General features: G+C 42.6%; 1 protein-coding gene across 1 annotated transcript in view; it reads left to right on the top strand.

The window, feature by feature from the left end:
* OTOGL (otogelin like) overlaps positions 1–26,604 on the top strand; it is a 1,792,821-nt gene that overhangs the window by 1,560,666 nt on the left and 205,551 nt on the right. The window contains exon 47 of the mRNA XM_069629328.1: positions 17,045–17,152. Within this exon, the coding sequence (XP_069485429.1) occupies positions 17,045–17,152 (108 nt within the window). The remainder of the gene's footprint in view (positions 1–17,044; positions 17,153–26,604) is intronic.

Raw genomic sequence — 26,604 nt, 5'->3', positions numbered from 1 at the left:
TTTTGCGACCATTGGAGATTACAAAAACTCTCAGGAAGAGGTATTCTCATCCTCGAGTCCCGTGGTTAAGAGGCACTTAGCAGGCCTGACTAGACTATATCCACCTATCAAGAAACTGCAATCCGGCCCTGGGCACCGTGGCACATAAACCATTTGAGTTGATGACGTCTACGGACATCAGCCTGCTAACCATTAAGACAGCCTTCCTAGTGGGCCTTACCTCGGCACACCGAATCAGTGATATCCAGGCGCTAGTGGCTTCAGAGCCATGTACGACATTTTATAAGGACAAGGTGGTACTCAGAACACACCCTGCATTCTTACCAAAAGTTGTCTCCTCTTTTCACTTAAATGAGGGGATAGTGTTAAACTTTCTTCACGGAACCTAAGGATGACGCTCAGAGGGTACTGCACTGTCAGATGTCAGACGTGCTCTAAAATTGTACATAGACAGAACCAAGAGCTTCTGCAAATCTGACGTCCTCTTCGTCACCTTTGTGGGTTCAAAACCAGGCTGTTAGGCCTCCAAGGCTTCCATAGCAAGGTGGGTGATTATGGCCATCATGGAGGCTTATGAAGGGAAGCACAAGTCATTGCCAGCAAACGTGCACGCCCACGCCATAAAAGCTAAGGCCACAATGGTAGCTTTGCAAAGACACGTTCTGTGGCAGGTTATCAGCAAGGCGGCTATGTGGGCTTCTCCCTCGGCCGGACGGGGCATTTGGTCTGGCAGTGTTATGGAAGTTGTTTTCTTAGGAGGGGCAACTCTCCACCCTGGCGCTACATTCAGTTGTAATCACCCATACAGTATGGAGGAAAGGGGACCTGATGTATGAGTAATTATAAGTTACTCACTGTAGTGACTAACGTACTCCTAGTCCATAGTCCCCTTTCCTCCATACGTCCCACCGTCCTCCCCCTAACAGAACTGGTGTCATTAGGCAATGTTAATATTGTCGCTGAGTCAAAGGGGACTGAGGAGTGGCACCGGTGGGTGAAGTCAGGGGAGCGCATGCTCACGGGGCCCCGCCTCCGCACGCATCTAAATTTAAAGGGGAAGATGATTTTTCTGGTAAAAAAGGTTCTGTCTCCCATCCCTAGCATACGGGGACTATGGACTAGGAGTACGTTAGTCACTACGGTAGGTAACTTATCATTTTCTTTGTTTGGACTATTAGGTGTTTCTTGTGAGAGCTATAAGCCAAAACTATTGCATTGGAGTACACATAGGGAGGAATGACATATGAGGAGGCACACAGTGTCTGTAGGTGTTGTTTGTTTGGTTATGTGCCCACCCATGTCCATGCAAATCCCTATTGCCATCCCCGCCCATTCCTGCCTCTGCCCACCCAAAACACCTCCTCATGGGAACTCTTTGAGCTCGCTTTTATCAAGGATTACCATCAAACCTTACACTCAAAGTGCCTGCCAATGGTTTTTCAAAGTAGTCTGCTGAGAGTTAATGACTTAATTGGAGTTGTAAACACGTTACTTTTATAATAAAAAAATCTTACCAGACCTGCCTTCATCCACTCGATGTATAAGCACTCTTCATGCCCTTCATTGAAGACCTGTGAAAAATAAACATTGGCAAAGCCGCTGAAGTCCTTTTTAAAACAAGCATTGACAAACCAACATTTTTGGGTTGTACATAAGTTTTAAGTTGTTGCCAGCCACTGCTATTCGATACTCATGTACTCACACCATTTTGCACCTGCTACCAACAATGGGTAGTTAATATCACTACGGTGGTGCCTTGCAAGTGCCTTTCCCATGCCTACACAAAAGCCCAAACTGTTGGCATTGCCAATGCTTGTTTCATTTTTGTCTCTTCCCAGGCTTTTCGCCAGCACCCAACGGGTGCTACTGGTCATATTAATGTGTAAACTGGCTTACCATTAGCCACGAGGAAGGCAAGCTATCAGCACTAGGAAATGGCCATATTATATTGCAGTGCAGACCAGGGACGTCATTTCACCAAAATGCCAGGGGTAGCGACAGTGACATCACATGACCCTTGACCCCTGATGACATCACAAGCCGTGGTGTCATTTGACCCAACCCCGAAGTGACATCACGGAAAGCGATGGAACACAACCGTTTACCCTTGACAAAACAGGAAGTGGAATCACATAACATTGTTACTATGAAACATATGCTTACAATATCACTGTAACGTGAAATACATTTCATACAAGAATGGATCACCATACGAATCGGCAGAAAACAACATGCTATAACTGCAACTTGCGAATAGCACAATACATAGTCCTAAATGGATGCTTATTCTACTCTAAATGCTTTTTGGAGGATTTTGTCTGCATTGTGAATTTGAGGTGTTTAAGAACAGACTAAATCAGTGACTTTCCCCCTGAAGTGTGCCTGAAATAAACCTTTAATGAGTCTAGCACTATACTATTCCAGAAAGACAAATTATTTGTTATTCCTATTCTTTCTTATTTAGGGTCACTGCTCAAAGTGTTACACTTGTGGAACCCCCTTTCAGAAAAAAAAATTCAGCCTGAACAAGAAAGCCAGCCACTTTAGAAACAAAGAGTCACATGACATTAGCCACAGCCCAGGTGCTTCAATTTGTAAAACAAAAATGAAAAAAACATATATATATTAAAACATTTTTTAGGGGTAGCAAGGGAGACATCAGGGGTCGCAAGGGAGACCCCTGGCGACCCCTAAATGAAGTCCCTAGTGCAGCCTTGTGATCTTGAGAAAACTATATTTGCATCTCTTGTGATCTATTTGAATGTGTTAAATGCTATGTTACTCACAGCATTGATTCATATTTCACTGAATTCTAAACAATGCTCTTCCCTACTCACTCCTCGACTCACATTTCTGATTTATGGCGTTACTTTCAAAACGTGCCATATGAATTGAGCCCCACTAATGATAATTGGATCCGTTATAACACCACCAATTTGTGAACCATGCCTATGTGTTTAGTTGTGCAATTATGTTAGTGGAAGAATGGATTAGAGTGTGTGTGTGTATGTGTGTGGTGTGTGTGTGTGTGTGTGAGCGATTGTTTGTGGTGGGCTGTAGATGGGTGGATGTCTGTGTGGGAGGCCTTCTTAGCCTGTGTCCAAGACCTCGTCCTCATTTCTAGTGCAAGGGATCAGCCTAATTCTGAATGCCAGGATCACAAGCAGGGGAGGTTCTTTTGACAATAAGGCTTCAGTAGCAACATATACATAACAGAAATGAGGCATTGTTCTTGCTGAGCAGTAAAAATACGTCTTTTAAATTGAGTGAGCTGCCTCAATGCTCCCCCTTTCATTATGGAACTTGGGAGACATATGCGTAGCTGGAAATATTGCAATCGCTCCTGTTTTCCCACCCCAAAAATAAACTTGCTTTCTTCTAAACTAATAATATTCCCTTGGGAAAACAGGTGTGAAGTAAATTTGCCTACCCTTTTTTCCAGACTACAAAACTTTGAGATGTATATACGAGGAAGAATTAAGGGTATCAGGTTATAATGTCCCCATACATAATGTCGCTGGTAAAAGTTAGTTGCAACATTATATAGGTGACCATGTATATAAGGCCAGGGGGAGCAGGGGTTGCAGGGGTGCCCCCACTCCTCTTGAAAAAGAAATAAGGTTTTGCAGGTTGCAGGGGTGGTCCCTCATGTTCCATGTAATAATGTCTCTACAAAAAACGTGCAATTTATCAGGGAATTTTCTGCATGGCTACATTTCTACGGCGACATTATTATATGGAAGTGAATTAAGGATTAAAGAACGTTGAGGTGACTGTGCCAGGACAGGAAGTAAGTGAGGGCGTGGTCAATAGTTTTTAAGCCAGAAATTGGTAAGGGAAGCTCATGTGGAAAATGGTCTATCAATTTTTTTTAGCCATACTATGTATCGCAGTTGTCTGCATACTGATGAGTCCTCTGGCCGCTTTCGTATTTGGGTAAAGTTTGGATAAATCCACTTCCATAAAACTCTCAACTGTGTGGCCTGCTAATATTTCATTAGATGTGAAAAATCAAACCTCTGTCTTCTTTGGGGTGATATAATGGGTTTTTTGCCAGGCTGTGAAGAGAGTCCTTCTCAATGTAGACCAGCATATCCTTTTGAGGGCACGTTAATCATTCCTCCAGGATTCATATCAGCAAGGTTGGAAGCTGATGAAGGAGGTAGTATAAAATAGATACCTTTACTGAGACAATTCGTCCAAACCAGGAAACCGCTAAGTGAAGTAAAAAATAAAGGTCTGTTTTAATTTGAAGTATATCCCGGGGTAATTAGCTGTATGTAGCTAAGAAGGGAGCCTGGTAGTGTAAATCACAATTATTTTAATTTTGGATTTTGCCCAGCAAAAGGCAATAAATGAACTCAGTGTTTCCACCCAATGGTTAAGCAAACTGATGTTGAAGAATTCCCTTTTATCGAGATTGACCCTAAAACCTGCCACCACCTGAAATTCCTCAAAATGGGAAAGTAGAGGTGGAACCAAGGTTATATGTTTTGTCAGGGATAAAAGAATGTAATCTGCAAGAAATGTTTCTTAATGTTCCATCCCTCCATATGTGATAACTGTAATGGGTTCTAATTGGTACATTCCCTTTTCAAGGTGCTCAACCCAGAGGGTAAAGAGAAGTGGGGACATGGGACACCCCAGCCTAGTACCTCTTGACAAAGGGAAAGGAGCTGAGATAAAGCCATTAACCACTACTTGGGCTGAAGGGCTCCTATAAATCTGAACAGCACCATGTGAAAATTCTCCCTGAATCTCATCCTTGGCATTACCTTCTGCAAAAGGGCCACTTGACATGGTTGAAAGCCTTCTCCAAGTCAATCACTATTAGAGCGACTGAGGTGTGAGTCCTGTAAGCAATACCAATCAGATGTATAGTTTGTTGCACATTGGCCGACACTTGACTACCCTTAATACAAATTAAATTGGTCCTTAACCACTAATTTTGGAAGCAAACATTCTAGTCCATTTTCAAAATGTTGGCATATATAATTTAGCGTCTGAATTTAACAAAGAAATCAGATTAAAAGGAGCCACAAAGGTCAGGGCCATGCTCTGGTTTTTCTAACACTGATAGCCAAGTTTCTTCCATGGAGTGAGTGACAGTTCTCAAATGTTCTAATATGATTGAAAAGTGCAAGCAATGGGTCCAATAAAAGATGTGAAAATCTTTTGTAAAATGTATTTACATTGCAACCTCTATACATATGTAAGCGGCTAATGTGAATTTACTTTAGTAATATATGTCCCCTCATTCAAAATACTTCTGTTTGACTGGCATGAAGAAAACTATGCTCTGTTAACGCCTATAAATTCAGTTTGTCTGTTTCACCCAACTGATTGAATGAATTCGTGAAATGTTTTCCTTGAATTCTAATGCAAGTCTGTTCCATTTTAGAGCATTCAGTTTCCTCACTCTAAATGTTTTTTCTATGAAACTTTCTCCTATGATAGCCATAAAGGCCTCCCATTAATAACACTTGTTTCAAGGATCTAAGTTGTTATCTTTAAAGTAGTTTTCAATTTCTACCCCAATGTCCTTCTAGAGAACTGGGTCTCTCAGGAGGGAAGTGTTTAGTCTCTAGGATTTAGGCCAACTCTTTTCCAGAGCATGTTAGAGCATTCCAAGAACTGGAGCATAATCTCACCATATCGTGACCCCAATGGCAGATGGAGGGAGGGAGTACACTATCATTATATATTCAATCCTGGTATAAACTGTGTGAATGGGAAAATAATGACAGTAGATTGAGCTCTCCATATATCTCCATATATCTGCCAATCCACTCTCTTTAAGGAGGTGCAATACTTTCACAGCGTCTGGTTGATCTCCCAACTATTACCCTTGGAAAGGAGAAGGAAAAGAAAAAAAGTGGGGAACAACGTATATCATCAGAGAGAACCCCTTCAACACCGATTGGGAGGCGAATAAGTGAAATCTCATCCCAAGGCCGGAGAGAAACACCATCAAAGAAATCAGACTTAATGTCCATAATGTCTGCTATAACTATTGTCCTCACACCTTTCTGCAAACTTTACGAGACACTACGTGACACACTGAAAGATCATACATTACTGACAGCAGCAATGCATACCAAAATTAACCCTCTTAGAAGGTTAAGTGTTGGCCAAACCAGGTGTCAAGCACCCGACCACCCCGACCTTAAGGATGTTGAATATGGGGTGCCAAATGGATGACTATTTAGGCACACATAACAACATAAGTGCCTCATCTGCATCAACTCAAACAGACTCCCCCTTAAAGACTGACTCTTTTAAGGAGAGAGAGTTGGGAAATATTACATTCCTGTGGGAAAAACGTCCTCAAAAAAACAACAGGATAAAAAGATCCCCCTCAGATGGAGGGTATCCCCAGGGGTCACAAAACTACTAAGAAGAGTTCCGACCAGGGGATGGCAGCAAGTGTGGCCAAGCACCAAGGAAACGGTTTGATAGTCAGTAACTTCACTCTAGACCAAAAAATTGTCGCCCTGCCATCTAAAGACTGAGAAGGAAATCCTAGAGGAGGTCGTAACACGGGCAAGCAACCATCATATGGCATTTTGTCACATAAACTTGGTGGTAGTTTAAGGGAACCACCGGGAAAGGTGTCAAACGTCGACTTTGGAGGCAGAGGTGGACAAAGTAACAGCAAATTTGGAAATAAGGATGCAAAAGTGGTCCTGTTCAAACTAGCGGAGACAGAAAAAAGTAAATTAAAAAACACTATTCAAGCCACTGAAAGATTGGAAAAAGAAAATTCCATTGACCTTGATGAGGAAGAAAATACTTAATTCGTGGATCTAATGGATCTAAGTCAATACACAATTGAAGATTCCGACTCAGTTGTCCCCCTGCCAAAAGGAAAGCTACTTCCCCATTGGACAAGGGTCAAGTATGCGAACCGGAAAAAAAAATTATCAGACGAGATCTAAGGCCATTAGGCCCACACCAAAATGACTATCTAAGGCCAGTAGGCCCACACCAAAATGACAAATACAGATCAACATCTTCTACCAACACTCCTAACAGGGAGCGGGGAGATCAAAGAACGAAAATCAAGTATGGACCTCAAAATCCTAAAGTAACTATTTGAAAGGAAGAGAGAAGATGGGAAGAGAGAAGGCTACCAAGAACTCCCCCAAGGATAAAATTGAACGAACAGATGAAGTCACTAAGGGAGTACCTGGATTATAGATGTAATGGCATAAAAGAAAGAAAAAGAGTAGAAAATTACAACCTCAACTGGAAAGAAAAGGCTGCAAGTCATCAAAGAAAAAGGGAACTATCCCAAACACTCCACCAAGAAAAAGGAAGTGATAAAAACGTCAATTCGCTGGACACTCGCTCATTCAAATTAATTAGAATAATAAACAAAAACGACAACTTGATCTTGAATCGATGCACAATAATGAAATTGTGCGCTCAAATCTCGAAGTTAAGTGGTATCCGTTCGGAAGACATAATGATTGTAGAATCGATGCATGAAGGAAGGAAAGCCTGTGTGTATCTGCATATAACATCAACAAGAACAAAATACTTAATAGGACATTCTAGCTGACAGTTTTCAAATCTAGGATTCAACATAATTCACCTATCAGCAGTGCCAGTGCAGGAAAAGGCCGAAGAATCTGAAGGTCGAAAAAAGCCCTTGAAATCTTCCTGCCATTCCCTAGCATCGGAATCAATAAAGCAAAGTCCAAAAGCCTCAAGAACAAATTACATTAGGGTGGTTAGCCCATCGGAATAGAAAAGAAAGAAATTACATGAAGGAAATAGCGGAGAGACGACTGAAGAGAAGGGACTTTGAGACTTTGGAGTGGGACAAACAAAGAAAACAGGAAGACAGGTATGATGAAAGAGAAAATACCAATATTGACCGCAATAGATAGCCGAAAGGCCCACACCCATGTAGATCGACAGCCCAAGACGGAGAAGATAAAGGAAGAACAAAGGCCTCCACAATCAGGAAGAGATGTGATCCGGACACAAAAAAACAAATGGATGTTCCGAGAAACTGGACTTGGGCCTCCAAGGGCCACCAGAGTAAACACTCGACTTAGCCATTAAAACAGGAATTGAAAATTCATAACCAGAGTGATAAGAACAATAGGACCCACCCAAGGCGGAAAGACCAAATAGTGATGGGTTCATGGAAAACTTGTGGCTTTGGACATCTCAGAGAGACCTCAGATGTGAACCTTGGAGACTATGATATGCTCTGTCTCCAAGAGACCTGGTTGAGGACAAAACCAAGTATGGACGGTTATGAAATAGCGTTCTCTCCAGCTGGACTCTCCGGAAGGAGTTAAAGGCAGACCTTCAGCGGGCTTAATGATTGCTATTTGATCGGGGAGTGGGTTATCCCTAAAAGCAATACTAGTGTCAACTCTCTTGACCCAAGTAGTCCTAATTCAATGGCAGAAATGGAACGCAAAAGGGGAACTGGAATTACCGTCAACAATCGTACTATTTGCCATGCTAGACGCTTCATCCATGCCTAAGCAGCTTTTATCTTTTTCTGTTCACCATCCCTCCACTCAAATGTGTCCTTTGAAGCACAGTTCTGGTGGCATGAAATGCAATGGGAGTCCACTTTACATTTGGTAGAGAAAGAGGTTTAGAATGCCAGAGCAGTCCTCCCTCTTTTGCTGACTATGCCAACCCCCTGCACAGATCTTACATTTCAAAGGGCTCTGGGGCTCCTAGTGCCTTGTGTTCTGGTGATCCCATGCACAAGGCTCAATATGAGGGAGATGTAAATGCAGTTAGCAGGTCATTCGTGAGACTCAACATCAATCGTTCAAGATTTTTCTTTCGACTGAACTCAAAATACACTGATGGTGGTGGATGGCTAGGCAGAATCTTTATCTCAGATCTGACCATATCAATTGCCACAGACTCATTCCGGACTGGTTGAGGAGCAGCTCTGAGATGCCTTAAAGTACAGAATTTGTTGAGTCCTCAGGACAGGGATGCTCTGATCAGTATGTTGTAGTTGAAGGAGATCTTTCTGGCAATTATGGGATTTCTTCCACCCATAGAAGGACACAGGGATTGCATTCTCATGAACAGTACAACAGAAGTGTTTAACTTTAACAATCAGGGAAGGACCAGGCTCCCTCAGCTATGCAGGTTAGCAATGACCTTATGTCATTGGTGTTTTTAATTGCAGCATCGTCAGAGAGGCTATACGCTTTGCTGGGGAACTCTATATATGTGTTATCTTGAACTGTTCTCTAACCGATCTTTGAGCTCTGGAACCCTCCTCTGCTTGATCTGTCTGGCATCCATGGCAACATGAAGTTTCCCCTTTATACATCATGGAGGTCCCAGGTCTGATTCAATATGAGATGCCTTTCTGCTTCTTCGGATGGGCAGATTCTGTATACATTCCCATCTTTGTCAACTTTGCCCATGGTCATCCCACGTTGGTATCCAGTTCCACTTGTCACCTCATTTTTATAGTTCCTCTGAGGCTGTAAAGGGTCTGGTTCTCAGATCTTCTGGAGCTGTCATAATCCCCTCAGCAATTTCTCCCAGTATTTCAGTGGGTGGGGAGGGGGGCAGGGCTGATTCTCCTCCCATACCCACAGTGTTCATTCTTAGCAGCCGGTTGCAAGAACACCTGCTTTTTGGGCCTTTTGCTCTGCTTTTTCGAGTAAGAATATAAATACAATTTGGATTGCCAAGAAACAAACCACTAGGTCACAATCCAAAAGCAAATAGACAACATGTTGTAATTTGTGTGTGGCTAAGCACATCCATATTCTGAGTACTTCTTTGAACATGCATTATCCTTCAATTTGCTCGTAGCGAATCTGAGATTAAATTGGATTTGTACAGAATGTATTTCTCACTAATTGTGGTTTACCTTAAGGTAGATTATACATCCTTCTCTTACTTTCCGGTGGTAAAGAGACATTTCAATTGCCTCTCGTGGTTCTATTCACATATGGGATCTTTTATCTAACCTGGGATTTATATGTGGTTATTTCAAGGCTTGGACAGGTAACTTGAAAAGCAGCCTTTTTGATGGCACTCACATCCGCTTGCAGAATCAGCCAAATGCAGGTTATTTGTTCTTCTGACTCTCTTTTGAAATTTGCAAGGACAGTGTAGTATTGAGGTGCCACCCTTGTTGTATCCCTCAGGTGGTCTCTGGATTTCATATCAACCAGTAAACAACTGTAAATGTTTTTTTTCTTGGATACACAATCAAAGGTAGAAAGAACTCTGAGTATCTGAAATATCAGTAGGACAGTGACGTTTTATTTATGGATATACTAAGCAGATGCAGTCTTCACATAATTTGTTTGTACTTGCTGATAGACCCCACCTCACCTCAAAGCGTCTACATCTACCATCGCTCACTGGATTGAGCAATGCATTCTCAAATGCTACAGGCTATGGAAAATTCCACTGCCTGGGGACATGCATGCTGAACTAGTTAGAGTGAAAGGAACATTGTTGTCCTTCTGAAGAAATCCTCTTCATGTAGAAATGTGCAAAGCAGCTGATATAGCTGGTGATTGAGTCCAATGCTTGAAGCTCAATGATGGGATTGGGGAGACTCTGGGAGCCAAGGACCACAACCCGCTTAGTGATGTAGGACACAGACAAGGTGGATTCCACAGACTCCCTGGCCCGTGATAACCGTGCTGGCATCTCCAAGAATTCTACTCATGGTCAGTCCTTGTCAGTCAAAGTTCTTTCGGAATGCAGGCAATCTATTAAAACCATGGTTTTCAATCAAACTGTCCACAGAGCTACAACCGTGAACATCTGGGGGAACCCAGTACTTATGTAGAGAATTGGTTAATTCGAGGGAAGCAATTCTACAGCTGCCACATCTGCAGACATTACCAGGAAGCAAAGCCCTGACTTTATGGACTTTCACATATCTCTGAAACTCAAATAATTACCTTGATACCAGATGAAAGAAACAATGCTACTGGCAAGGTGTGGCAATGAACAAAGCCCGGGTTTGGGAATTATAATGGAAGACTAAGTAAAAATAGCTTTTCTTGGCAGCACTGCAGTCTTGACCTCTTTCCTACCACCATCATGTGGTGTAGTCCAAAGACCCCTCTCTCAGTTACAAGTTCTGTTCCCTTGCAACAGACACATGAGACGCTTTAACAAGTTCTATGCCCTCTGGCCACATGTCAGATGAATAAACACAGGATGGGTGAGAGAAGTGAAAGTGAAGGTGCAGTAGGGAGAAGTAAAAGAGGGCGCAGTGAGATGGGGTGATGAAAATGGAAAACAGTCAAGAAGAGTAAAAGAGGCAATACAAAGAGTGGAATGGAGCCTGGTGTAGTAACGAGGATGTGAGAAGATGAAAGAAAGGATGTAGCAGAAGAGTCAGTGAGAAGAAAGGCTAGGAGGTGGAATTTAGAACACGGGAAAAGAGAGGTAACCAAGAAAAGGAGATGCCCAAGCAAGATGGCAAAACAAAGGAGGCTTAGTCAAGGATTAATAGATTAGAGTGGTGGAGGAGTAAGCCCAGAGAAGGTCCTAGTACCCTGAAGAGAGGGGCTAAGTTTAGGAACAAAGTGGTGCAACACATGCATATGTTTCTAATGCTTGACCCATGTAAAGACAACACAGGGACAACAACATGGGGGTGGAATAAAGGTAAAATGTAACCAAATATATTTTATTTCATTTTTTGTTTTTTATAGATTCATTCAGCTGGCTTTGGCACAAGAGAATAAAAAAGTAGTAAACATCATACACATTGGAAAAGTACACAATAATTATGTAAAGTGCAGTGTGTAAATGTTGCAAAAGACAGATTGGGGGAGAAATGGGGAAAGGAATGTTTTTAAAGTGCACAGATAACCATCACCTCCTGATTATTGAAGACGAAAGACGGCTCCAAATTGATTCACAATCTAGAACAGATAAAATCCAACGATTTGGAATAAATAGCCATCATAAAACATTTTTATAATTATGCAAAGTTCTGTCTAATAGTACAGAAGTCATGAGTCGTGACTCGTGACTTCTGTTCTATTAGACAGAACTATTAGTCAGAACTTTACATGATAAAAATGCCCCCTAAAGTGTTGCCCACAAAGCCTGCTCCTGGTATAGGTCTAGTGCCGGCAATATAGCACCACTTCCATGTCAGCTAAAGAAAGACAGACATTCACTACTAAACTTTTCCAGTGTGGTGGCAGCACTGTTGGCCTGGGCTTCCCATACTGGGCTTTACTGGAATCTTCCTCCAAGATAATCAAAATTGTTCAGCTGTTCTATTGGGTCACTCTCTATCATCAACTTAATCGAAATATTCTTCCTGAATTGGGGTCTAAAAATCAGAGACTTGGTTTTAGTCATGATCACTGTAAGACCACAATCCTTACATTTCCTCAGAAAGACAGAGAAAGATTGATTCAGACGCTGCAGGGAGGTGGCAATCAAGACTGCATCATCTGCATAGAACAGGGCCGGGAACTTACTCGGTTTGCCTCCGAAACCGTAATGGACACATGCTTCTGTGTCTCAATAAAATAGTGTTAATATAGAAATCAGGTACTGGGGAACCTTTCGCACTGCCAGTACCTGCCACAACATTGCACGGGACATGGAATCAAATGCTGTCCTCAAATCCAGAAATACCACATACAGGTGCATTTTCCATAGTACAGTGTACTTCTGGATTATAAGGAAATGCATAAAGCATTGTTCCACTGTTCCACGGCCCTTCTGAAACCCGGCCTGATGAACACTAATCACATTGTTGCTATTAGTCCAGAGTTGTAGATGGCTCAATATAATTTTCCCAAACAGCTTACGAGTACCGCCTAAGAGAGAGATAGGTCTGTAATTGGCCGGTCTATCTCTTCAACCCTTTTTTGTACCCCAGAACAATGCCAGCTTTGCGCCAAGAATTGAAGATCCTCCCTGTATACATTATGACATTAAAAATAAGACACAGCGTGCGTGCCCCAATAGTAATCTCATTTTTGATGAGGTCTGTCAGTATTAGATCCAGCCCTGCATCTTTACTGCTCTTTGCTGAGCCAATTGCAGTCTCAACATCTTTGACAGTAATGTAGGGCATAGCTATAACTGCCATAAAATGGGTGGTGACTATAGGGTGCGTGAAAGAAGATGTACAATACAAATTTGAAAAATGCGACCTCCATTCTTCCATACCATTTCAACAGACCAATGAATGTTCCCTTTTCAGCTCATTGTCAGAAACCAATTTCCAAAATAGCACATTGTCCTTATTATATTCCTTGGCTTTGAGTTGTCTGTTGATCCATCGGCCATGAGAAGCAACACCAGATCCCTTATGCAAGATTTACTGTCAGTGTTCCATCTCTAGAACATTCACACAATTTGGCCGATCTATTCACAAGATTAGAGTGCTTTTCAATGTCCCATAAGTATGGAAGAAAGAAGATAGAATGTAGGAGTACGTTAAAATTACTCACTGTAATGATTACTAGTCCACTTTTCTGCCTCCATCCTCTTTGAAAAAGAATACATGGTCTTGCACTCTTAAAAGGCCTGGTGGTTGGGGTGAGGAGAATATGAAAGGGAAATCCCAAGCAGGAGGCATGTGCATGCATGAGTATTCAGCCTCCTTTTCTTAAGAATAAAAATACTGATGTGCAACATGTTCAGATCCTGCCACTTTTCTGAGAACAACATCCCATGAGTATGGAGGAAACAGGACAATATAGTAGGTGTACAGTTGCCAGTACGGTGAGCAAGCTTAACCTTACTCTGTCTGTTGAATGGGTATCTAACTTGATCACAAAGCCCCAGACAAGCCAGTAACAATGCAAATCTGGTCTGTGCGGTCTTTCACTAGTTAAAATGAGTCTGTAGCCAGGAGAAGAAAACACAGACGCCTGACCCATCATTTGGGACACACTCGAGCTCCTGGTGTGAACATTTGAAAAAGTCACCCAATGCCACAGCAATACTTGTGGAACAACCCCTGTCTGTTTAAGTGATATGAGTGATTTGCAAAAACATAACATATGTGTACAACCTAGACAGGTGACAAGCATTTGTAAGTACATGACATGTGTAAATAACATGTGCAATGGATGTTTGGCTTTATTAAATATTTACCTGAACTTTGAAATCCTTTTGCCCCAATACATAATTTAAAAGTGGGATACAAACCCCACAGGTCCATATGAGGTGGCTCGTTTGAATGCAAACACCAATTAATCAACCAACCCTAATCAGCCACTAAGGGCTCCCACCTCCACAAAGCGTATATACATATAAACCACCTGTTCCACTCATCTAATCAATCAGCCATACCCAACCACCAAACAACTATTTCATTCGCCCAATCACAAGCACACAAATGCTCTCTCTCTCCCTCTCCCCCCTCTTTCTCTCTGTCCCACACACTTCTTTGCTCTACATATTATAGCAAGTATCACAAAGCGTCTGAACAGTAAAAACCCTTAAATTGACACAATTCTGAAATGTAGGTTTATTTAATAATTAGTTACAAAATGAAATAATGCTGATAACATATTGGTCATGTACACGAACAAACACAAGAGGAACCATGATTATTTAGATACAAAATGAATAACAGAGAACATATATAGCACAGAAATAATGCTAATATAAATTATCTAATGATTGATTGTAAATAACATTATTTGCAGAATAACAATAATTTGATAACAAAATACAATGCCTCATTTAAACATAGTGCAAACTCTGAAATACCAATATATGTACTCTTTAGCTATAGCATAAGCCCCAGAATGGACCAGATAGACCTAAGTGTAGTTTAGGGTCTACTGTGGCCAGTGTAATTACTGGCCCTTTCAGCCCCCCATAATGGGGTTTATCGCTATTAGCACCCCAGGGCTCCCTCCTCTGTGCTAATAGTTTAAACGTGTTTTCTTTTTTACCACAGGAGAAGGGTGCTGCATGTATTGCAAGTGTCCAGTCTCCTTTGGGGAAAGAAAACAAAGATGGCCACTGCCATGGAAAGTAGAAAAGGGAGTATGTCTTTTTTGTATTTCCATAGCAGGCAGCCACGGTCACTGGGATGGAGGACAGCAGGAACGTGGGGTTAAATGGGAGGGGGATTCTGTGGAGTTTTGGGGGGTCTGGTGGAAGGGGGCTTGGAGGACATTCTGTGTGTTTGAGGGATGGGGGAAACCAAAGGGATTGGGGCCATAAAAACAAGATGTTGGCCACTCAGGTGAGGCTGAGAGAACGTAGGTTGTTTCTGTGGGAGTCCACCCACATTCTGAGCCACATGATTGGTCAGACATTATCCCCTGTGTGCTAACTAAGAACAATAATTAAATAGTACATTCATAAAGAACATTGTTTAGAAACATTAAGAAATATACACATTAGAAAGTTTGCTGATAACACAGCAGCAAAAAGAAATAGTTTATTAATAAATCCATAACAATATCATTTAATTTATTAGTTTCTATAGACAAGTTAGAACCATATAAACCTGGTTCTGAGATATTGCTGGGATTTTTAAGTTGGACAAAACTGGACTGATTACCTTGTTTCTTTTTGTTGCTTGATCAAGGCACATTTGATTTCTAGAGAGCGTTAAATATTCAAATGACTAGAGCTACATCAATAAAAGCATAATATTAACTTTTTCACTGATCACACACACATCAATAATATTTAAATACTTAATTAACCAGCACAGTAAACCATTGCCATCCCATGATAGTCTTAGCTGGTTATTTGTTCAGTAGTCTGTTTAATATGAATGATGCCTGGTTTAAATGGTTGAGATTCCTATTCAGTGTACTGGCCTAGCACATGCAGGCAGCATTGGTTTTCAAATCCAGTCCATGTTTGCTGGACTGGACTGTTGGAAATAATAGGACAAGCAAAGTTAGGCTTTTTTGGCTTTGGAGCCCACTGAGTGTTAAGGTTGAATGCAAAATCTGCAATTTAGTAAACTAATCTATTAAGAGAACACTGCGACCTTAACTACCTATATCAATCATTGCATTACTAATTGCTTATTAGCACCCAATATGGGTGAACCAGACAATCAGCTCCCGACAATTCCTGGCTGTATACAAAAGTATAAACCCGAGTTGGGAGCTTCATGCAGCTCCCCTGAGTACCTGGTCCACACTTCTGCCTCCTATTACCGCTTTACAATACTGTCTTACCCATTGCTGCCCATTTCCCCATCTCTACTTTGTCCAACCACCCCAGCAGCCACACTAACCTCCCATCCCCTTTCTCCGCCTCTGGTTACTGACAGACTTCTCTGCCTCTGCCTTTTTAATGACAACGCCATATACAGCAAGAAAGGACTCATTTCTGAGACCTCACATTTGTCTACGGCAGCCATGTTGCATCGGGCTAATCTTCCCTTTGATAAATGGGAACATGGCTGTGTGGAGCAATTCACCAAAGAGAACCTTTTTTGTAATTATTTTGTAATACACTTTTAGCAACCTGGGAAGCATGCCAGGGTGCTGATAGCGTTAACACAGTATTGGTTGCATGTACAGTAGTAATGGTCTTATCTTGAGCAGCCCAGGTGGTAACCCTATAAAGACATTGGCACTAATATTACATATGTTATTGCCAAAGGTATTGTACATGGCCCGGAAACATGGGCATCTACCCGTAATGTATACTAGTTTGCGCATATACCAAGACCATTAGAAGTCAAGCCCTAGCCTTCACTGGTACTACAATACATTCTATGGCTAAAAATTTGAGCTTCATCTTTCTGAAACATAATTCAGTGATTTTCTATTCTGCTTTGATTTCCTCTGCTAATGCACAGGGGTAACAGTGTTAGACATCAAATTCATTCCCCTTGTATATTTAATATGCCTTAAAAAGAAGTACATGTCAAGTGATTTTTGCAATTTGTAAAGTGATGTTCACTATCTTTCAGTTGTCTTCAACTCTTATTTATATTTTATTTAGAGGTAGGTGGTCAAGCATTTGTCTAATCCAGTTGAAAAGATGTTTCTTCTCAGCAAAGCTTTTAAATCCCATATATAATGTATATTGATTTTTGCTTTCTCAGTGTGTGACCCTTTTGCGTGTCCTAATGTTTCTCGGCCAGAGTGCAGAGAGGATCAATTTATCGTTGAAGTCAAACAGGAAGACCCATGCTGTTTCTCGTATCTTTGCGGTAAGAACATTTTGCCACATGTGGAGCATTTAGGTATACACATATTTGTAACACAATTTACCTAAAATACGTACATGCCTGCAGTATATAAAAAGCATGTGTGTATTGTTCTTATTAAATCCTAGTTGTAACCTCACAACTCGCATGCTTTATGTAGGTCTTTGTGTCTTCTTTTATTGTAGGATTCTTGGCACTTTTCAAATGCATTCACCTATTCATCTTTTGGCTTAACTACCTTTCCTGAGATAATGGGTCCTAAATATTCCAGCGCATCTTTCCAAAATGCAAATTTCTCCTTCTTTTTAGACATCCTTCAATATTTCCAGCATCACCTGTAAAGGGATATCGTGCTCCTGCTTGGTTTTACCACAAACTAAAATATCCTCATAAAAGCAATTTACATTTTTGATTCCTCCACAAAACTTATACATGACTTTTTGAAAAACAGATGCTACAAATACCAGCCTGAAGGGCATCCTCTTACACTGAAAGGCTGCTTTGTGGATCACAAAGGCAGTTAATAGTCGGGATTTGGGGAGAAGTTCTAGCTGATGATACGCAGATGCCAGGTTCAGCTTGGAGAATATTTGACATTCTCCTATCCTACACAACGCCTCTTCCATGTTGGTCAGTGGTTGATGTTCAACAATCACACGCTTGTTAAGCTGGCGAAAATCTACACATAACGTCACGTCTCTATTTGGCTTGCAAGCTGCTACGAGTGGGAATACCCATTCTACATCTGCTGCTCTTCCTATTATACCTCTGTCCCTCAAGCTCTCCAGTTCTTTCTTAACTGTTTCTCTGACTACTTAAGGTATTGCCCTCAACTTTGCCCCCATTGGCACAGTATTGCTCTTCAATACAATTTTATGTTCAAACCTTCATAACTTCCCCGCCCCACCCTGCCCTGACAACACAATGGGATATCTCATCATTGTAATCTTCACAAAGAGGGGAGTAAAGCAAGGCTGCCCACTGGCAGCTCTATTGTTTAAACTTTTCATATTGGATTTACCCATTGCTTTAATGGAGCCAAGGACTTTCCCCACAAAGGTAAACAACCATCACGTTTCCTGGGTCACATACACTGACAACATAGTCCTGCCAGATAGAACACAAATTGGGCTGCAACGATCATTAGACACACTTCAAAAGTACTGCAAGAAGAACGACCTACTAATAAACACAAAGAAATCAAAGATTATGTCAATCATCAGTGGATGCCCCCGAAGAAGAAAAAACTTCAGCTGGTTCTTAAACAATGAAAAAATAGATGCTACAAATTCCATCCGATATCTAGGAGTGCAATCCAACACCTCAATACGTGAATGGAACTGGACCCAAGAGTTGTTAACGCAAATAACAATGTTTGTTGTTAACGCGATTGAAACTTTATGCTGCACATGGCAAATTCACATTAAATCCATTACTCTCCTTCTACTTACAAAAGGTCGTACCGGCCATAACGGTTGGCAGTGAAGGTGGTTGGAACATACCTGCAGACATCTGGTGTAAGTTGGAGGGCAAATTTTGGCGCAAAGTGCTACGATTACCACAGAACCTGTCAACAACAGTGATCCGCTATGAACTCGGCATAGAGTCATTATACGCCACAGCGCTGTGGAAGTCTTTCTCGGCATGGCGGAAAATGAGAATGGTTCCAGTAGCTGGCCCTTACGAAATCCTACAAAAAAGCTCCAACACTAACACATCAGATCTAATAAGCGTGTGGGAGAAAAAACTACTCGCGATCATGCGATCTGCAGATCTGACGGAAGAGCTCGTCATAAAAATGCCACAAAGAGCCAAAATAAAATTGAGACGCTGCAATTGGATACAGAATGATGAAAAGTGAAAAAAGTTGACATCTATTCAAGATCTGGGAACGTCGTCGCATGGCCTTGACGAAACCCCTAAGTACTTATGTAAATTCCCTTCACAACATCATTGTAATCAATTCATGAGACTGCGCTTCAACCTCTACAAGACCAAAGCAGTTCTAATGATGAGGCGCGACTCTGACACCACTGACAATCAATGCAGATACTGCAACAATGCAGCGGAGTCGGCCAAACATCTGATAATTGAATGCCCAGCTATCAAAGTCCAAAGGACATTACATCTTGCAAGCTAAGCTCCAATAGACAACAACTTAGAACAGTGGTGGAGCTATTTAATCTCTGGAACAAATACACGGCTGACGTGTGCAGTGGTAAATTAAATGGACTCCATACTGCCAGAAATCTGATGAGGTTTTGGCCAGACCTAACAAGCAGCAACATGATGTACTGTCAAGTAAAGGACATATGGAACTATCTAATAAAAAGTTTGTTTTTTTGTAAACTAAACTAAAAATTTAATAAAAAAAAAGATATTTCATATCTTCCCCTTTTCCTTTGTCTCGCTCACCTATCTGAAGTACCTGTTCTTTAGTGTTTGGATCAAGAGCAATCATTAACCTATTTTGATCCTTTCATCTCAACAAGTCGGTTCTCTTTTTTATAACATTCACTTTCCAACAAGCGTTCTGACCTTTAAACTTCAAAACCACATGACAATACCCCAACAGCTCTATGTGGTCAATGTTGCACCCACCCGGGTTCAGGCCAGATGGTATAAGCTCTGTCACTTTAGCTTCCAATCCTTCCGCCCACATTTTATTCTTATCATCATTTCTTCTTGACCTACTAAATGTATCGGTAACACATCCACTCTATTATGGTAACTTTCATCCGACAATGCATCTCCACTCATACCCTCATTCACTACCGCTATGCAATTATATATACCTCCAAAACATTTACAATAGTTGGTGAAGAGTCACTGCCTATTGCACTTCTTACATACCAACTTCCTCCCTGGACAATTTATTATCCCGCCAAACGCATTTTACTCTCACAACTAAAACATGCCATCTCCCCTTCAGTTGCTACCTTTCCTCCACCTTCCTTCTCTATGCATTTTCTTCTCTTTCCATTCTTCCCTCATTCGCCCTTTAGGGCAAGTTTCCACTGTCAGTATTTCTCTTGTTTGCTCTTTGTCCTTGTCCTTCATCCTTCCTTCGTTAAGTCGTACCACACACTCCATGAAATGTTCCACCGATTTTCCAATCTCTATAACCTCTTTCAAACTGGGGTGATTTTGTATCTACAATTCTTCTCGAATTTTGTCATTGTAGCATTGTACCATGAATTGATCCCTTGTGTTCAAAATTACACGAGATAGCTAATTGCCTTAATGCAGTAATATAATCCTCTACTGTTTCTTCAGGCTCTTGTTACCTCATGGCACAGTTATATCATTCTAACATGGTGCTAGTCTTTGGATTAAAATGTAGGTCCAATTTCCTTAGGGCAACCTCCAAGTCATTCAATTCTTCTGCTGCACTCTCTTCCCCCATCAAGTCTGTTAATGTTTCATAAATCGTTTGCCTCTCATATCCTAAACAATGCATTGGCAGAGATAACTTTCTGTCCATTCCTACACTTCCTCAACATGTTGCTTTGAGGTAGTGAATGAAGCCCCTCTTTCACTGGACCCATTTAATTTTGGTAATTCCTGGTATTGGCATGAACACCACTGGTCCTGGTACACCCTGCATTTTCGTTCTTGTGTGTGTTTTGTTTTTATTTGTTTGTTTATTTATTTGTGGAGCAAGTCAGCTACTCTGCTTTTCTTTCTTCTATGCCGTCTTCTGTCTTACGGCATTCTGTCCTTTCTTCTCTTCAACAGGCGGACCACGCTTCAGCGTGCCTCCCTTCATTTTCCCCTGCTTCAATGGGCAGGTTTCACATCAACATGCAACCCTCACTGTCCCTCTCTTCTCTTCCTCCCTACTTGTAGTCATGTACCCTGGTCTGATTTGACAAGATCACCCAGGGAAAGTCGACTCGTGCATTGAAGTCTCACAAAAACAAAACAACCCGTACATGCCGATGTTGCATTAGCGTCTCTGTGGTGCACAGCAGTGTTTTGCAGGAGCACAAGAGCCCTTCAATGGTCTGTTATGCCTTCTCATCAAATCGGAGACAGGGACACTGGTAAACAGCGTTATTTAAGATATATGTTCAAAGTCCCTGCTCCATGAGACTCCTTGCTCCCTCTCCTTCAACCATCCTTTCTCTTCCACTTGGAACCTTCCCTGCCTTCCAACTCTAGAAGTCTCACTGGCACAGTGGCACACTATCATTCTACTTCAATTATATACACTAGATACTCTTTATCATTTGAATATACAACAAGTTCCAACAGGTTCCAGGCACTATCCTTGTCACATACCTTGGGTATGCTTCAAATGCTGCTGCCTCCCCAGAAGCTTTGCCTTTGTCTGGGATGCCCCAAAGGCTGCTGCCTTCCAGCAGACTCCAAACGGGTTCTGGCTGCTAACCTTTATCAAGTGTGTGCCTGCACACTGCCCCCCTGCCTGTGTGCACTAGGGAAGGAACGCAGGGAAACACTTGACAGTAGTAAGGGGCTTCTCAGAGTCCACTAGTGAAGGCACATGGGGAAAATCTTGACAGTGTTAAGGGGCTTCTGACAGTGCACTAGGAAAGGTAAACAGGGAATCTCCTAATGGTGGTAAAGGACTCCTGCCAGGGCTTTACAGCCCCACCAACCGCTTCTTGACCTGGCATGCCAACAGCAAACAGCTCCTTAGGAACTATGTAACATTCCCTTGACAGGAGGACGTAGTGGTGCTCCTCCAGATGGCTTCTTTTCCTGACTTGTTTGAGTGTAGATGGTTATTCTTGGGGGATAAGTGGTGTTCCAGCTTCACTGCTCCCCCACAACAGTGCTTAAAGTCTATTCCACTTTCTTTTCTAATTACTGATCATCACCATGAAGTACAGATGAACGGAAACAGAAATATTAAGTAGACTTTTACAAAGTCATTGGGGTCTGCATCTTTTGAACTAAAGATTTTACTATCCAGTCTAAACAGATTACTAAAGACAGGCGAACAATATTGGTGTCTGTTATGATCATGCAGTCCACTTGATTTCTGGGCTCTGTGTTATCTGATTAACATACAAATAAGTTGTACAATAAAACATGGAACATAGTAGTTTGATGTTTGACCAGGTGTCAGTAGAAATTGTTATTTTCTCCTCTTTGTTCTTACTATGAAATCGCAATCTGCCTATCTATCCAAAGTATATTTGTATTGCTAATGAAATGTTAATTTAAAGGACCGGCCACTTAAAGAACAAACATTGGCTAAAGGGAAGGTAGCAGTTTAAGGTTTTTAATAGATCCTTCCTCCCACAGATTCCTCATCTATGATATGCTATCTGACCACAGCTGATGTTCAGTAACTTTTCCATCACCAGGAGGCACAGCTCCGTGTCAGCTCTGCCACACGCCCCTACCTGCCCCTTGCTGACATAACTTTGGGACCAGTAAATATCGAGGCTCCGGACCATGTGACCTCAGTTCCCTTTTTCCATACACTTTGCATGCTTCAGGAACACGATACTTGTTCAAAAAGATGAAAAAATGCCCAGCCCATTTAAGGCCTTGGGTTTTAAACCTTGCATGGATTGTGACTGGCAGATGTCATTGTCAGATACCCATTGCATCTGTTTGTATAGCTAGGGTTAGAAGCACAACGTCAAATATTGTAAGTCTTACCAATCCATGCATCCAAAGGCCCTCTGGGAAGGAGTGTAAACTCTTCACCTACCTCCACAAGGTTTTGGGTGAAGGCGCATTGTCTCAGTCGTGTGGAGCGGGGCACCTATCCGAGGGCAGTTCACCCATGAAGAAAGACAAAAAGAAGAAGCACTGCAAGAGGTCTCTCTCCCCTTGTGTTTTTTTTCATCATTTTTCTTCATCCTCAAGGAAGATGAGTCATTGCTCTAGAGACTCCCCGGAAGCGGCGCAGCAGGTGCCAAATCTCACCCAACCCTCCACCCAAGATGAATGGGAGAAATTCCAATTAAGCTTGTTTGACATCTTCGCCATGGCCCCGGCTTTGATGACTTTGTCCTTGGCATTGACTGCGCCACTGACTTCAATGGGAATCACTATGTTGCCCCAAATCGTCATGATACCCACAGGAGAATGCTCCTGCACACCCACGTTGCTTGTGCCTGGACCCCAAAGGTGACAGGTCTCAAAGGGCTGATATGCACAGTTTTGGGCGCTATGGCCTCAGCTCTGGTCCTGCCCTCATCTTTGATGTTGTTGGGGCCAAGCATGATGAAGCAACTAGAGAGTATGCCCCTTCTTATGAGGCCATTGAGGATACAAATGTTCCAAATATATGACGAGGATGGTGAATCTATACCTTTTGGAATGGTTCCATGGACTCCAGAGATGAGAGGGACTTCCCAGAGGAATTTTATGGAGAAGGTGAAGACAGTCAAGTGCTGGCCTCACACCATCTGGAATACATGGGGAGCGTACAACTCCCATTAAACTTTAGTTATCCTTCTAGAGGTTGATGTCCAAGGTTGCTGACAGCTTTGGGTTATCGGCCCCAGCCAGACTATAAGTCCGGATTGATTTGACAGGCATTCTGTATGAAGGACCCAAAAAGGAGACCTTACTGCTGCTTAATGTAGCTGTGGAGGCTCTGGTGTTAGAGTTGTGGGAAAGCCCCACCTCTGCATCTGCTGTCGACAACGAGCTGGCAAGAACACATTGTCCAGCTCCTTTGATCCTGCCTTTGTTGGACCCATGCCTTCCCTGAGAGCTTGATGGTTCAGGCAATGATGGCTGACTTGAAGACATCCACCTTTCCTTCTCTTCAACCTGAGAAAGGGATTAAGAGACTGGACACCTGGAGAAAGAAGATATTCTCCTCGGGCAGCCTTGCTGTCTGACTAGTGAATGCCTCCTGTGCTTTAGAAAAACTCTCTTTTGGTGTTTGGTCAGAGGTGGCCAACGTGGCTGAGCACATCCCTGAAGGCCATTCGAGAGAAGAGTTTCGGAAAATGGTTCAAGATAGCAGCGAGGCATCCTGCCAAATCCTGCAGTCAGGTCTCGACAGGACTGACTGTGTTGGATACTTCATGGCCACGAGTACAGTGGCATGACATCACTCAGGGATGAGAACATCAGACTTTGGCAGGTACAGGCAAAGCTACTGGATATGCCCTTTGATGGACAGAACCTGGGTCGTGTTAATGCCGATGATGGCCTACAATGGTTCCAGTCCTCCAAGGTGATGGCAAAGTTTTCAGGTTTGGTGGTACAGCAACCCTCTGAACCATCCGTGAGTAGTTGGGGCTTTTGCCACTCTACCTCCTATGTCCCCTGCGGAAGAGGAGAGATTGCCCCTGGATACTGAAGAGCAGATGATTCCCAAGAAGAAGAGGCAGAGGTTCCCATAAAAGTAGATCTGCAGCACTCACTGTCTCCAGAGCCACCCCGGATTCAAAACCTCAGTGAGGAATTCAGCCGCAAGTCACCTGTGGGGCCGAGGGAACTTCCCTGTTCATCATGGAATGGTCTCACACCACATACAATGCTTGGGCCTTAAAGGCCATTCAGCAGTCCTCAGGACAACTATCCTCATTCCACTACCTCGCCTCTGGACCCCATCTTCTTGGAGGAGGTTCATCAGCGTCTACCGAAAAGAATGTAGTAGAACTGGTACTGCATGGTAGGACTGATTTTCTATACTTTGGTCTAGTGAACAGATGTACAGAAGGCCAACCTACATTCTGACAGGGACAACTCTGTGGAGCTGTAGCCAAACCAGTTCGGGTAACAGTGACAGGCGGTCTAGGCTAAGATCTTCAGAGGTGGTGAGCTTGTAAAGGATTCCAATGAGGTCACACAATGGGAATCAAAGATTACATCTAGACAAGATGTCTAAAAATACAGTTATTATTTATTGGCCAAAACACACTATGAAAAAGGACAACTAGCCAGTAGAGATATCATACAACACTATTAAACTAAATACATATATAAATTAGCTTTGTTATAGGGCATAATACATATCAGAAACTCTTGCAAAGGAAAGGTTAGAATAGTATTATGCACACAAGGTCCACAGAGATGACCCCTAACTACAATTGCCCAGCCCTAAGTTGTCTGGGGCCTTTTGCCCAATAGTTCAGGTAAAAGTTCCACAGAAGTTATGAAGCAGGAGAAAATGCAGGTAGGGTCTCTGGGGTCTAGTGAAGGGTTCTTAGGGTTAAGGTTCAAGTTAGGCTAATTCCCAAAAGTAGTCCCAACAGTTGATTGTCTTGCGCAAGCAAGCACTGGCAAAGCCAATAATGTTAGAATTAGTTTATTATAAGCCCATTGACTTATAATGAGAGTATAGGGGTAGGTTAGAAGCTGTGCAACTTACCCCCGTACTCTGATTCTTCCCCAGACTTGGCAGGACAAAGGAAGAGCGTCCGAGGTTGTTTTTCCCACTGAATGTCACAGTCCTTGATTCACAGGGGTTGCAGGTTCGAGCTGTTCTCCGGTTGATGTCTTTCACTGTTGCAAGGACTCTCGATTGAAGAATGCAGCCATACTCGATGCATGACCCCTCTCAGGACTGTACTTGGGTAAGGTAACCTATTTTGAATGGTGGTCACTACAGTATAGCGACGCAAAAGGACTCTGCAGCCGCGGTCGGACTTTCCCATCTATCTCGGGTCCCCTCGATGCTAGGTTGCCGGAATTTCATAGAGGTGACGCCGGCAGCACAGTAGTCCAAAAACGGAGCTGCTCAGCCACAGGACGGTTCCATGGCACTTCTGAAGGCACTTCCTTTGGCTTCCTTTGGCAGGGCAATGAGCAGACATCAGGAATGGATGGTCCCTCCACTCCCTCCAAAGGTTGCAGGTCCTTTGCAGGACTGCTAAAGATCACGAGCAAGATAGGGTTCCTCCAGGACAGCAGTAGAGGTTGGTTGCCAAGCCTCCTTCAGTCGGGTCTCAGGTTTCTTGGCGGGTCTCAGAGCTGGATAGGATGCTTGACTCCTTCAGGTTTCTCTAGGATCTCTGAAGAATGGGTGCAGAGGTCCTCTTCTTTTCCTAAAAGCCAGGTAAGAGCAGCTGCCTTCACTAGCCAATAGCAGAACTAGCCCACACACACCAGCAGTGGCCCAATCAGGACTACTAGCGGGAACATTCATGCTTACAACTCAGACACACTAAAACTAGTTTATGGATTGGGACCAGACAGTCCCAACCCACATCCTGCCAGCAAGCACACACAGTCCTCCAGTAGCCCGCCAAAAGCTTCTGCCTTTCTGTGTACTAGAAGTCCATAAAAGGATTTTCCTGGCCTCTCAGGCCGGGAAGAAGGCTAAAGAACAGTATGGCAAAAGAACAAGCAAAAAATCTTGTGGCACGGCCATGTTTGACCAGCAGCCACAGTTAGTAGCCACATGCGGTAAACGCAGTAAGGCTAAAACAAGAATTCCCCAAAAGTGGGAAAAAGTCACTGATGCCACCATCTTATCCTTTTAGCACACTTAGAGTAACCAAAAATTCGCT

This window comes from Ambystoma mexicanum, chromosome 12, assembly GCF_040938575.1.
Source record: "Ambystoma mexicanum isolate Mex_15411 chromosome 12, UKY_AmexF1_1, whole genome shotgun sequence".
Lineage (NCBI taxonomy): Eukaryota > Metazoa > Chordata > Amphibia > Caudata > Ambystomatidae > Ambystoma > Ambystoma mexicanum.
The sequence above is the reverse complement of the archived record's forward strand: the minus strand, read 5'-3'. Positions and strand labels throughout refer to the sequence as shown.